The sequence below is a fragment of the Sminthopsis crassicaudata genome, chromosome 3 (genome assembly GCF_048593235.1).
Source record: "Sminthopsis crassicaudata isolate SCR6 chromosome 3, ASM4859323v1, whole genome shotgun sequence".
Classification (NCBI taxonomy): domain Eukaryota; kingdom Metazoa; phylum Chordata; class Mammalia; order Dasyuromorphia; family Dasyuridae; genus Sminthopsis; species Sminthopsis crassicaudata.
Genome location: NC_133619.1, coordinates 279,651,606 through 279,665,148, shown reverse-complemented (window position 1 = coordinate 279,665,148; position 13,543 = coordinate 279,651,606). Strand labels below are relative to the sequence as shown.

The window sequence follows — 13,543 nt, the reverse complement described above, 5'->3', positions numbered from 1 at the left end:
TTAGAAAAATGGAAAAAGCATACCTATGCTATGTGAAGATTAAAAGGGCTGAAAAGGAGATGCACTTGAATAGCTGAGCACTTAAAGCTAATTACCAATTGGACAATTCTCTATTAACATATGCTTGGAGAATGACCCTCCCCAACTATTTTATGCTGGCTCCATCTGTGGGTGTGGACAAAGAAGGGGAGAGAGATCAGAGGGTGGAGTAGGACAAGCAGGATCATTCTTTGGCTGTGGAGAGAGAGAAAGGAGGTGTGGAGATTCCTATATCTACTCCCCTGATGGGGACCCTAAAAGACCAAGAATAAAGACTTTTGCTTATCCTGAATCCAGCTGATTCTAAGATATCCAGGGTACTAACGTGGTCCCTACAGTCATTGATCATTTTTAGCATAAAACAAAAATAAAAAACAATGTGGCTGATATATTACTATAATTAAGAAAAGGATGCTTATATAATTTGCAAAGAATTAATGTAATGATTTGCCTCATGTTTTCCTTTTTTTTTTATTGTAATATTTTTGGGTTCATTTGGGTGAGCTTCTTTTATCACCTTCTTGCTCTTCCTTTATGCATTCTCCAGTAAAAATAAGCTATTATAGATGAGTTTCAAAATTACTTAAAACATAAAATTTATAGATTAAATCTTATCTTGAAAAAAATATATTAAACTAAGTATGTGATGAGGCTTTGAAATTCTAGTATCTTAACAGGAATAAATCCATGAAATTGTCCCATAAAAAAGAGTACAACTCATGAAAAAAACCTCATTAATATCAGAGAATTAATGAGCTACTCAGTAGCAAATAGAGCAAGCTTTAAAATTTCAAGTGATTAATAGTTTGCCTTGAACTTTACACAAATAAATTCAGTTTGTTCTCACATTAAAATGTAAAACTTTAAATACTGAAATATAAAATTTTAATAAGTGCTATATCCTCACCTTTATTTTTCAATTTGTTATAAATACGTTTAAATTCAGCTTATTGTAATTATAAATTATACAGCATGAAAACATACAGAATAGATATTCCCTTATTGACTTTTTCCTTCCTGATGATCTGGAAGTAATAATAATTTGGTAAAGTTTATTAGAGAACAAAGGATATATTAAATTTATGAGATTATTGAAAGGATTTTAGATTTTGCCTTACAGCATTTCTATTTTAGTGCAATTTGTATCTTATTGGATTCTTGATTTCCCTATTGCAGCTGAAAATAATTATACTAATTGATTTATTTCTTGGAATTATGTTAATGCTTATATTCTAATTATAATAAATAATAAAGACTGTAAGAGGGATAGAATTAATAGATATAATATACTTAAATTTTTGCAAACGAATCTTTTTGCACAATAAAAGACATTTAATCTCTTGCCTCTGTGTATTTAAATAGCTTTCTTTTAGTCCTATTAGGTATCTCCTCCTCATTTCCACCTCTTAGCCTATTGAATTTCTTCCATATACCAAAAATTATGTTAACCTTCTCTTGATGTTCTAGGCTTCTAGTTCCAATCAATTTCCTCTCTCACCTTCACTTCCCCACTATCACTCTTTTTATTTCCCTTGTTTTATGTCTGTGTATGGTGAATAGTAAGCATGGTGAGATCAGGAACCTTTTCACTTTGTCAGTGTATCCACAAGCTGAGATGAAATAAATACTTGTTGAGTAACTGATTGAAATGAACAATCTAATAAGTATGTACAAATCATTATCTTTTTTATTGTATTTTTTCCTAATGTTTGAGCTTTTGTTATTCTTTTAAATTACATTGTTTTCTTGTATTTTGGTCATATATTTGCTATTGGTAGAAGTTTAAAATTTTTAAACTTTTTAAAATTATCTAAAAGTTAAAAAAAATAAAACATTTATAGGAAAACAGTGAATAAAAGAATGACTTGGAGTACATTAATGAATGAATGCAAGTTCGAGTGAATAAATGAACAAAAGATTAGATAATTAATTAAGGACAGATTGTAGATAATTACTTGAAAATCACTTAGCTAATTAGCTAGCATTTATTAGTATTTATTGCCTACTAGGTGCTATGCTAAGTCCTGGAGATACAAAGGCAAAATATAATCCTTGCTTTCAATAATCTCACAACATAATTGAGGCAACAACAGCTAAAAAACTATACACAAATAAGATATATAGAGAATAAATTGTAGGCAATGTCAGAGGGGAGATATTGCAATTAAAGTGTTTTGGCAAAGACTTCTTGTTAAAAGTGGAATTTTAATTGAGACTTGAAGAAAGGCAGGAAAAAATAGAAAAGAAGAGGAAAGCATGAGCAACAACCAGTGGAAAACATAGTAAAGTATTAAGAAGACCAGTGATATAGGAAATGTCCAAGTTATGAAGGTTTTAAAAAGCTAGACAGAGAATTTTATACTGTATCCCAAAAGTCTTAGTATAGTTTTATACTCTAATACATTTAAACTATAAGAGTTTTGTGCTTCTTTATACAATTTATCTCCAAGATATTAGTGTACTTTTGAAGTACTCTGTATTTAGTCCTGTGGGTCATAGTGATTTGCTACAATCTACTGAATCTATTTGATAATACATCTATTTGATGGTTAAGTTAAGAATAGAATGCAGGGGGAAGATAACTTGAGGTAAAAAAGATCAATGAACAGGATAGTCCAGATGATAGATAATAAAGGCCTATACCAGAAAGGTGTCTGAGAAGATAAGACAGAAAATATGAGAAAACTACAAAGGTAGACATGATAGGAGTTAGGAACTGATTGTAAAATTAAGGATGGCATTTAGCCTGCAAATTAAAACAATGTTAAGGTACTATTTAAAATTCATCAGTGTCAAAAATGAATCAAAGTTCCAGAATTCAGTAATGAAAGGATTATGGAGAAACAGATGGTAGTAGAATTGTGAATTGAGTGAATTTTTTGGTGATTAATATGGAAATACAAAAATTACCAAACTTTTGACCCTTATAGAATTGTAATATACTTTAATTCATTGAGAAAAAATTGTTTGCAATTATTTCAGCAGTATTATATATAACTAAAAATCTTGAAAATAAGCCTATAATCAGAAAGTTACTAAATAAAATATGTTATATCAATAAAAATGTTATACTGACTATATTATAGATGGATAAAAACAAAGATTATACAAAATTTAGAAAATATGAAAATAAAATGAAGATTGACACATTTGTTGATCATTATTAAAAAATAAGATGGATGAATAGATAGATATGCATGAATAGATAAATAAAAAATATAAAAGGATACAGAGTAAATATAGTTGCTATGAACCTTTGGAGGCTGTACTTTAGCAAACTACTGTACCAATTAAGCAAATTATATCATCTATCTTACTCCTTAAATTAATTAGTCTGCTATATTTCTAATGCTACATTAATGGTAATTCATTTAATATATATTCATATTATAAGCTATTTAAAAATTTTAAATTACATTTTGTATAGACAATTATTGAGATTAAAATAAATTCCATAATTATAGCTACCAAAGAAGAGCTTAACTTCTGGGCTCCATGTAGCCAAATTCTCCCCAAAATTAATTCTATAAACAACATAAAACATTATAAAAAAGAAAATGAGAATTTAAGTTATTATTGCATAACACATTTACTGATATTTTAAGAATTCATCTTGCTAAATCTTAAATAATATATTGGCAAAGAGATTACAACAAGCTATCAGAATAATATATTATGATCAAGTGGGATTTATTCCAGAAGTCAGGACTGGTTTAATATCTAGAAAACTTAGTATAATTGAGCATAATCAAAACACAACTAATAGAAATCATATGATTATTGAATAGATGCAGAAAAAGCATTCAACAAAATACAGCATCCATTCCTAATAAAAAACAACGAAGAACATAGAACTAAAATGATAAGTAGTCATTCGATATTATTAGTGGTTAGTTCTACAGAAGAGACTTCTTGTTTAATGCGAAGGCCTCTCAGATAATAAAAATTATTAAGATAACGGCTGTTAGGGAAATAAAGGAACTGATGGAATCTAAAATATTTCATGCTGATGTTTATTGTGCAACAAGAAAATGATATTCACACACATGTATTGTAACTAGACTATATTGTAACACATGTAAAATGTATGGGATTGCCTGTCATCGGGGGGAGGGAATAGAGGGAGGGGAGTAATTTGGAAAAATGAATACAAGGGATAATATTATAAAAAAAAATATATATATATAATAAAAAAATTAAAAAAAATATTTCATGCTGTATAAGCATCTGGGTAATCTATCTAGAACCATCAGGAAAAAGTTAGAAGTTTTTCAAAAAAGTTCAGGGGTGAACATCTATAAGAAATGATAAGTAGGCTGTTAAGTAGACTGAGTGAAGTAAGCAGAACCAAGAGAATACTGTGCCCAATAACAGCAATATTATATGATGATCAACTATGATAGACTTGGCTTTTTTCAGCAATACATTGATCCAAGACAATTCCAATAGATTTAATATGGAAAATCCCCTTTGCATTTAGAGAGAGAATTATGGAGATTAAAAAGGTGTCAAAGCATAATATTGTCACATTTTTTTGTTTGATTTTTCTTTCTCATAGTTTTTCCCTAGTTCTGATTTTTCTTTCACAAAATAGCTAAGGAAATGTTTAAAATGATTGTATATTATAACCTATATCAGATTGCTTGCTGTCTTGGTAATGAGAGGGAGGTATGGGAGGAAAGAAGAAAAAAATGGAATTCAAAATCTTACAAAAAATGAATGTTGAAAACTCTCTTTACATGTAATTGAAAAAATAAAATAGTACTGAATTAAAAATAGAGAGTGCATCTTGCTGATTTTACACAATTTGTTTAGTACATTGCTAATATGACAACATCTGACAGTAAAATTAGACTTTGACATTTCAATTTTTATCCAAACTAGGCAGGTCACTTTAAAGTTATCAAAAAAGCAGTTAAGCCTTCATGTTTTAAAGTATACTGTCACTGAAACACTCTATTTCTTCTCCATCTTTGACAAATATCAGTAGAGAGACTCAAACATTCATACATTATTTATATATTAAACTAAAATTGCAATGATAAGATCAGGGTCTATATTTTAATTTTTAAAGTTGAGTTTCAATATTTTTCAATTGCCTGCAATTTGCTAGGCCAAAATTTGATTTTAGATTAAAATGAGAGGTAAAGTCTTAAAGAAATCATCCCCCCCAAAAGTCTCTTGAAGAATGCATATGCATGATTCTACATGTTTTTAAATAGCACTGGACAGTAAATAAACATTTAAGTGCCTACTGTGTGTCTAACACTGTGCTAAGTTCTGGAGATAGAAAGAGAAGCAAAAGATAAATATTGACCTTGAGGAGCCCACAGTCTAATGCAGGAGACCCTATACAAACAAAAAGTTTAAATACAAGATAAACAATTAATAGAGATAAAGCATTTGATGTAAGGGAGATTGGGAAAAATTGGGAGATTTTATTGCTATAAAATATAGGATTTGACCTTGAGCAAACCAGGAAAACCAGGAGCCAGAAATGAGGAGATAAATTACTCTAGGCTTGAGGGACAGTCAGTGAAAATGCCTGTATTCAGAAGATGTAGTATCTTGTATAAGTGACAGCATACATTGTCATTGATTAAAGGGTATATGGAAGAGTTTAAGGTTGAAGAAGACTAAAAGCATTTACAGTAGGGGAAAGACAAATTATAAATATCTCTAAATGCCAAAAAGAGGATATTGCATTTGACTTGGAAACAATAAGGAATCAAAGCTTTAGAACAGATAAGTGACATGATCAGGCCTGCATTTTTAAAAAAATTATTTTGGTGGCTGAACAATGGGAGGATGGATTGAATTGGGGAGAGACTTCTGAAAGTCAGGCCAACCAGCTATTTATAATAGGGCTTCTGAAACTTTTAAAACTCATAATCCCTTTTTACCTGAGATATTTTTACATGACTCCTGAGTATATAGGTATATAAAATAGTTATATAAATCAAAATTTTACTAATAATAGGTCATAAATAAATTTATTTTAAAACAATTCTTTGTTATACATATAATTTTACCATTTATTAAAGATGAAAGCAAATTCACATACCAATGAAATAGATGTGCATGTTTATTTTTATATAAAGAATTAAATTTTGGTCAAATATTTTACACCTTTTACTGTTGCCAAATTTTTTTTGCCCCCACATTTGGTTACTCAATCCCATAAGGGGCAGTAACCCACAATTTAAGAAGCTTTGGTCCATTAATATAGAGTAGAAATGAGAAAAGGAGACAGAATGGCGATTATCACAGGCAAAAAGGGAACCTATTCTAGAGCTGTTATAAAAATTCAATGAACATGTCTTGGTGATAGGCTGGATATGGGGCATCTGAGAATTAGTAGAGTGAAAGAAAATATATATGTTGGGAGCCTGGGAGACTGGGAAGATGGTGATACCCTTAATAGTAACAAAGCATTTTAGAAGGTAGAAGGCTTAATGGAAGGAAAAATATGACAGAGGTGAATAGTATCCAAAAAAGAGAAGAAATCATCAAAGAAAAGACAGTTTTGATGGTAATAAAAGCTTCAGAGAGTTCAAGAAGGAAAATTAGGAAAAGGTCATTGAATTTGGCAATTAAGATACTGATAAATGTGGAAATAGCAATTTTAGTTGAATGCTAAGTCAGAAACCAGGTTGTAGAGAGTCAAAGGAGAGAGGGTAAAAGTGGCAGTGCCTGGAATATCCATTCCTTCCCAAGGAACTTAGCCACAAAAAAGTAGAAAATATGGCATGCGATTTCCTATCAATATGAAAATTTTAGAGGAAAAGGGGCATTTTTTCCCCCTGTAAATCTATACTTATCTACTTTAAATTACCAGAGACAATATAATTTCCTTCAGATTTCTTCCAAATGAATGATTGGATTAGTTTCTTGATTGAAAATGCATTTTGAGAAGAATCATACTTTTGAATTATAATATTTTTCCACTATGAAAAAACATCTTAATGAGAATTAAAGCATACATTTTGCATGTGAAACTTGCTGTTCTACTTGAGAGTTCTACTCTATAAACAAGCTTTTTAATTCAGTTTGCTCACCAATATAATAGAAAAATGTCATGCTCGTGGGACAAATTATTATAGGACCCTAGAGTTGAAAGAATCTAAGGGCCAAACTCATCAACTTAATCTTAAACATAATTAAACTATACATCTGTCTTGTCTATAGCATGAGATTGTTGCCAGAATCAAATAAGAAATAAAGACTAAACATAGAAGATATTATTCTACCTCAACTCTTAATTTCATAATCCTGGAGTTCACTCATTTCAATTATATTCTGGATTAATTAATAAAAACCAAGTATAGGAAATGCAAGTCTAGGATCATCTATTTTGACAATCAATGAATCTATGTTCTTGTGTCAAACAATGAACCTGATATGTTAATAATAAATTCCTTAATATTAATAGTTATTGCTATTATGTAATATGCTACATGTTATATGCTATATAGCATGCTATAGTTTTGTTATGTATTAATTATATAGCACTTTTATACTTATGTTATTTATGTAACATATTTATGTAGCATATCTATGTAATAATATAATGTTTGCAAGATGCTTTACAAATATTATCTCATTTAATTCTCACAAAAATCCCAAGAGGTAGATAATATTATTATCCTTTTTATAGATAAGGAAAATCAGGCAGAGGTTAAGTAACTTGCCTTGGATTATATACTACATGATAAGGAATGATTTGAACTCAGATCATTTTGGTTCAAAAAACAATACCCCATTGTGTCATCATGCTCCAAGGAAAGTGATTGCATTCATGTTTAAGTGGAATGCGTTTTGTGTCTGTATGGAGAGAAAGCAGTTGATGAAAATATTACAAAGTTGGGAAATTATTTATATAGGTTAAGAAAATTAATTAATTACCAGTTTTGGGGCAGCTAGATAGTGCAGTGGATAGAGCACTAAGCTTAGAATCAGAAGTTCAAATCCAACTTCAGACTCATACTAGTCATGTGACCCTAGGCACGTTATTTAACCCTTTTTACCTCAGTTCCTCATGGGTAAAATGAGCTAGAAATGGCAAAAAACTCCAGTATCTTGGCCAAGAAACCCTGCCAAGATGTTATGACTAAACCAACTGAACAACAAAGTTTTGATACCTTTAAATGTGCCTCGCTTCCATGGGCATATATGCAGAACATAAGAAATCATATTATCAGGTTCTATAGTAATCCTTGGATTTCCCCAAACCATTGAAAGATCTGAAGTTACCTAGAGGAAAAAATCATAAAGAAGAATTATAATTATTAAACTTTATTAACAAGTCATTAAAAAGTTAAACTTTAAAAGCAAATTTAATTTAAATGATTCCTCAAGCTGGAGATACTCTCTTGTTAAATACCATTTTTAAGTTTACAGATAATTTATATAAAATAGTTCCCTTGATTTCACAATACACCTGTGAGGCAGAAGCTATAGTTATCTTAATCTCTATTTTATAGTAAAGGAAACTGAGTCTCAGCTAGGGTGTGTCTTGTCTATGCTCACTAAGCTAGTTGATATAAAAAAATGGGACTCAAAACTAGGTCAGTCTAACTCCAAGCCCAATGTTCTTTCCACCAACAAAATATTGCCTATAGAATGAAGAAAAGTAAATAAAATGGTATAAAAAGGAAGACTTTTTTTTTAATGTTGCTCTGGATTTGAAGATAAGTCATGCTTGAAAGAAATATAATATATTTATCAAACTGTGTATGATTTGCTTAAACATATTTTCAAAACAGTTGAAGCATTTAAAAATCAATATTAATCTTAAACTTAGCAATTATTAGAAAAAGCAAATAGTACTTACAAAGTAATAAGGTTATATAAGGAATGAGTTGAACCAATGACAAATCAGTAATTTCAACCAGAAAATATTGTTTTAACATTTCATTTTCAATATCAGAGTTAATTTATTTTAGTCATGTATAACTTATAGTTCATTATTGCAGCACTGAGCTCTCCATGAATGGTCAAAGTTATCCTTTAGAAAAAGGGCAGCAGTAGTAGGGGTTTCAGGGACAGTCTAACAATGAATGCTATCAGAGTAGGAGAAAGGGTGTTCCATACCTAAGAAGCTTTAGTTTGTACCTCTGAAAGGTTTGTAGTAGGGGAAAGAGCCTCAGAAGAGGGGTGGTGACAGAGATGGGATCCTAAGAGTAGTGGCCCTGGAGGTATCTATGCTATGTGAAGATTAAAAATTAATGAAATATTATGAAGTAAGAAGGCATAAAGAGAATGATTAACAGCCCTGAAACCGGGTGGAGATAAAAATATAGATGTTTCATGCTAGTTATAACTCAACTAAATGGGTTTAATTTCAAAGCTTTCTCAAAAATAACCTGGTTCTATAGATTGTATTGGACTAAAACCAGTCTTCAAGACCTGAAAAATTTTGGATTATTCTCTTTTCTTGATCTCTTCTTCTGTTTTCTTTTCCCTTTCAGTCAATTGAGGCTATAAAGAAAAGAAAATGTTATGACCTACAAGCAGGAGGACAATCAATCAATAACCATTTATGAAGATCTGACATATCAGATGACAAAGACACTTAAAAAAAAAATGTTTGTTTCCATGGGTCCCTATCTCACTCAAAGATGGTATTGTCACTCTACCATAGTGCCACAGTGGGTTTGAGCCCTATCTTATCCCTAAGAAGAGAAATAACTACCATCAAATTGGGTCATTACCACCAAATTGCTTCTGCACAATATAACTAATTCAAAATACCAGGGAGCAACATTTTCCAGATTTACTCTTCAACATAATAGCTATGGGTCTTACTGCTTCCTAGTTCTTTTTCCTCCTCGGATTCTGTTAAGACACTCTCTTTTCTGTATGGTACCCTGTATTGCTCAGCTACTATTTCAACTAAATTTGAAAATAAGTCTCTTTTTCTCCAGCATGTGTGCATGATTACAAATGTTCAAATTATTTATACTTTCTGATACTGATATGTTGTTAGGTTGTTACTGTTATCTTTAGTTCCACTACTCTGAATGTCACTAACATCTAATTCTCCTTCCTTCTAAAGAAAATGTTAAAGCTTTTACAAAGAGATAGCCAGGACCCAGGATGTGCTAAAACCAGCTTCAATTGGCTCCTGACAAATGCTACAAATCAAAGTTTGATTTAATTTGTTAATTATCTTTAGAATTCAGACATGCATATTGGCAGTTAACTCAAAGAGTCAGGCAACAAAAATCATTGAAATATAACTGGTAAATAATAAAATACAATAGAGCATAAAAATGTTAATGTGTGATTTTCTAAGTCAATATGTGGCCTTATGTATAATTTCATGGTCCTGTCTTTGAGTTTGAAATCACTGGTCTGTCTAAAAAAGGAATGGAGAAAATGTTAATAATGCAGATTAAACTTAAAAGTTTGTTATGTAGATTTCTCCAATTAGCTGTCATAAAATCAATTATTTGATCTCTTGCAATGATTATGAACAGTGGAATTGACTGTAAAAGATGCAATCCACTAAAGGTTTCTTTCTTATTTATAATCCTATTTTGACTTTTGAATTATATATAGCTTCAGATATCTGAGAGTAAAATTTCCATTATGGTTCTGAATGGCATATCAACACTTGAATTCATTCCAGTATGAGACAGCAGAAAATACTAGTGGCAGGACTTCTAAAATTTCCAAGTTTTTCTTTCTTCAACCATCTGCTTGACCATAGGATTGACTACTGTATCCTTTAGTTAGTTTGAAGTACTACATGAATTTAAGTTCTTAAAACTAAATTTTGCCGTAGATATTAAAAAAAAAAAAAAAAAAAAAAAAAAAAAAAAAAAAAAAAACAGCATTTAAAGGAAGCAGGTTTAAGAACATTTGAACAAGTTTAGGCTATAATCTTGAACAAAATTTTAACAAAATACATTCAATGTTATCACAAGTGTCCCTTTCTCCCATATTCAAAGTATATTGCTCCTGTATTAGGTATCTGCAACTGTTCTATAATGATCAAAATTATGTTAATTTCTATTACATTGTTTAAACGTAAAAATAATCGATCTACATCAAAAAAAAAAATGAAACATAGTAATGGGCTAAAACTCTTCTCTAAGGTGATTTAAAGTAAGAACTTTGGGGGAATCATCTTAAGACATAGTCTAGGACAAAACATACAGGAAAAGAAGAGATAATGTTAACCTGCAGGCAGGTTGTACACAGGTGATGTCCCAAATTGGAAAGCCTTTTATGAGAATCTGGATGTCAGCTACGTTGCCCCTATCTCACCACTGCAGAGTGACTGGATGGATGACAACCAGTTTTGTCTAGAGCAGAGGCTCTTAATCTTTTTGTTATTATGGGTCCTTTTGGCAGCCTAGTAAAATTTATGGTTCTGACTCAGTATAATGTTTTAAATACATAAAATCAAATGTCCAGGATTACAAAGGAAGTCAATTATATGAAAATGATCATATAAATAATGGAAAAATCACAGACCTTGGATAAGAATAAATATTCTTATCCTAGAGTATTGAGAGTATTCCCTCCTCTTTATATTTTCAGATTTTGTATAAAATGTGAAAAACTCAGAGAATAAAAATCCTATAACTGAAGGCCCAGGGGAATGAAATCTATGTTGATTGTGTTCATTATCACTCTCCTTTGTCTGGAAAGTGTTATTTTTACTATTGTTTTAAGAAAAAATGCTTTGTTAAAAAAGAAACAAAACAAGACTCACCAGGCCCAATATGCATTGGGGCTAATTAATACTTTTTCACTTTTGTTGTTGTTGTTGTTGTTGTTAAGAGCAACCCAGAGCATTACTTGAATAACAACACCACACACAAACACACAAATGAGAAAAGGGGAGAGAAGGGAAACAGAATTTCATGCAGCTTTGGATATATCCTAGCTCACCCCTCTAAACTAATGATGCCTAACTTTCATTGCTAGTGAAATCAGGGTAAATGAATTCCATCTATCTCTTAACTTGCTTCAGGCTGCAAGAAGTATGCATCCCACACAGTGCATCCCACTGATTCTTTATGAGGCTGACGAAAAGCAAACTCCTTTCAATATGCCTTTCCAACTTCCATGATCCTCCTCTTAAATCCACAATTCTTTTGTTCCTAAGGTCAAGTCATAAAATTACCCTGATGCTCAGAAAATCCTTGAGAAATAACTAAAAAAATAGAAGTGAAAAAAAATTAGTTTTCAGTGACAGCCAGTCACTCTTTTAATTATGAAAGTTCTAGTCAAGTAAGGATGTCATGTAACATTCAGTGGTTAAGCTGTCACCAGTAACAAGTTCCTATCCAAAGGAAATGAATGGTTTAAAAAAAATTAACGTCTTTGATTTCACTTTCCTCTCACAAAACTTAGTTGTTGTTTTTCATTTGTAGTTAATAAACTTCATTTGTGGTTATTTTAAATAATTATTTACTTTTGCCTTTGATTCTGATTATCATTATCCTTTAACATATAATTAGTTCTCGTATAATCCTTATCTAAAAGTTGGAAAACTTCAAAATGAAAGATTGTTTTAAAAATCTGAAGAACCTTTTAAAGTCAGAATCTGTTATTTTACAATTTGAAAAACATAATATTAAAGAACAAAATGAGTGAAATATATGAAGCTCTATAATAAATATTTAAATGATATTACTCAAAAATTTAGGAATGGATATGAACACATATTTCTAAGGGAGAAAGGGAAGGAAAGAGAGAGAGAACTTATTAGTTCTTTTTTAAATATTTTCAGTGACTTGAGTATAACTTTTCTCTTTTTTTCCCCTCACTAACAGAAAACTATGTGTGAGAAGTAAGCTTTAATTAAAAGTTCTCATTTTAGAAATATTCTTGACCCATTTGAGGATATAGACTGCAGAGTCAGAATCTGAAATCTGAAACTGAAATCTATCTGTCAATGGATAGTCAGAATATCATAATTAATATAAGTCCTATACTTGTACCTTTCTTTATGGCTTATGAATAAAGAACTATGAAGCGCTGGGTGAAAGAAAAAGCAGAATTTCTCCACTTGGATGTTATGGGTCTCTAAGTTCATGGCTCCTATTTTTTTTTTTTTTTTGTGATTATCTTTTCTTGATCTTAAAAATGGGTAGCCAGAGATGAAATAGATCCAGGTTATGACTTCATGATCTTTAAAGTCAAAAGAGCAACCAGAGATATTTTCAGCAATCAGAATTAGTAGCAGGGACCACTGTAGTTCTTAACAATAGTAGCTGAATCTTATGAGAAACAATCAACATTTTCATCATCACTACACTCCTTTCTCTTAAACTTTTCCTCTTTTTTACCCAAGAAATTATATGATCCCAGATATATAGCTTTATAAAATAGATATATAAATCAAACATTCCCTGATAATGAATCATAATTTCTCAACCTCCAGCTTTTATGGAGGTACTGCATAGGGTTACAATCTACAGTTTTAAAAGATTTGGTCTAGCTAATTAATGAAACAACAAAATGAACCCTGATATTTAGCTTTTCC

At 30.6% G+C, this 13,543-nt stretch overlaps 1 protein-coding gene across 1 annotated transcript in view; it reads right to left on the bottom strand.

The window, feature by feature from the left end:
• CFAP47 (cilia and flagella associated protein 47) overlaps positions 1-13,543 on the bottom strand; it is a 781,966-nt gene that overhangs the window by 397,603 nt on the left and 370,820 nt on the right. Inside the window, exon 39 of the mRNA XM_074302067.1 lies at positions 8,181-8,292. Coding sequence (XP_074158168.1) covers positions 8,181-8,292 — 112 coding nt within the window. The remainder of the gene's footprint in view (positions 1-8,180; positions 8,293-13,543) is intronic.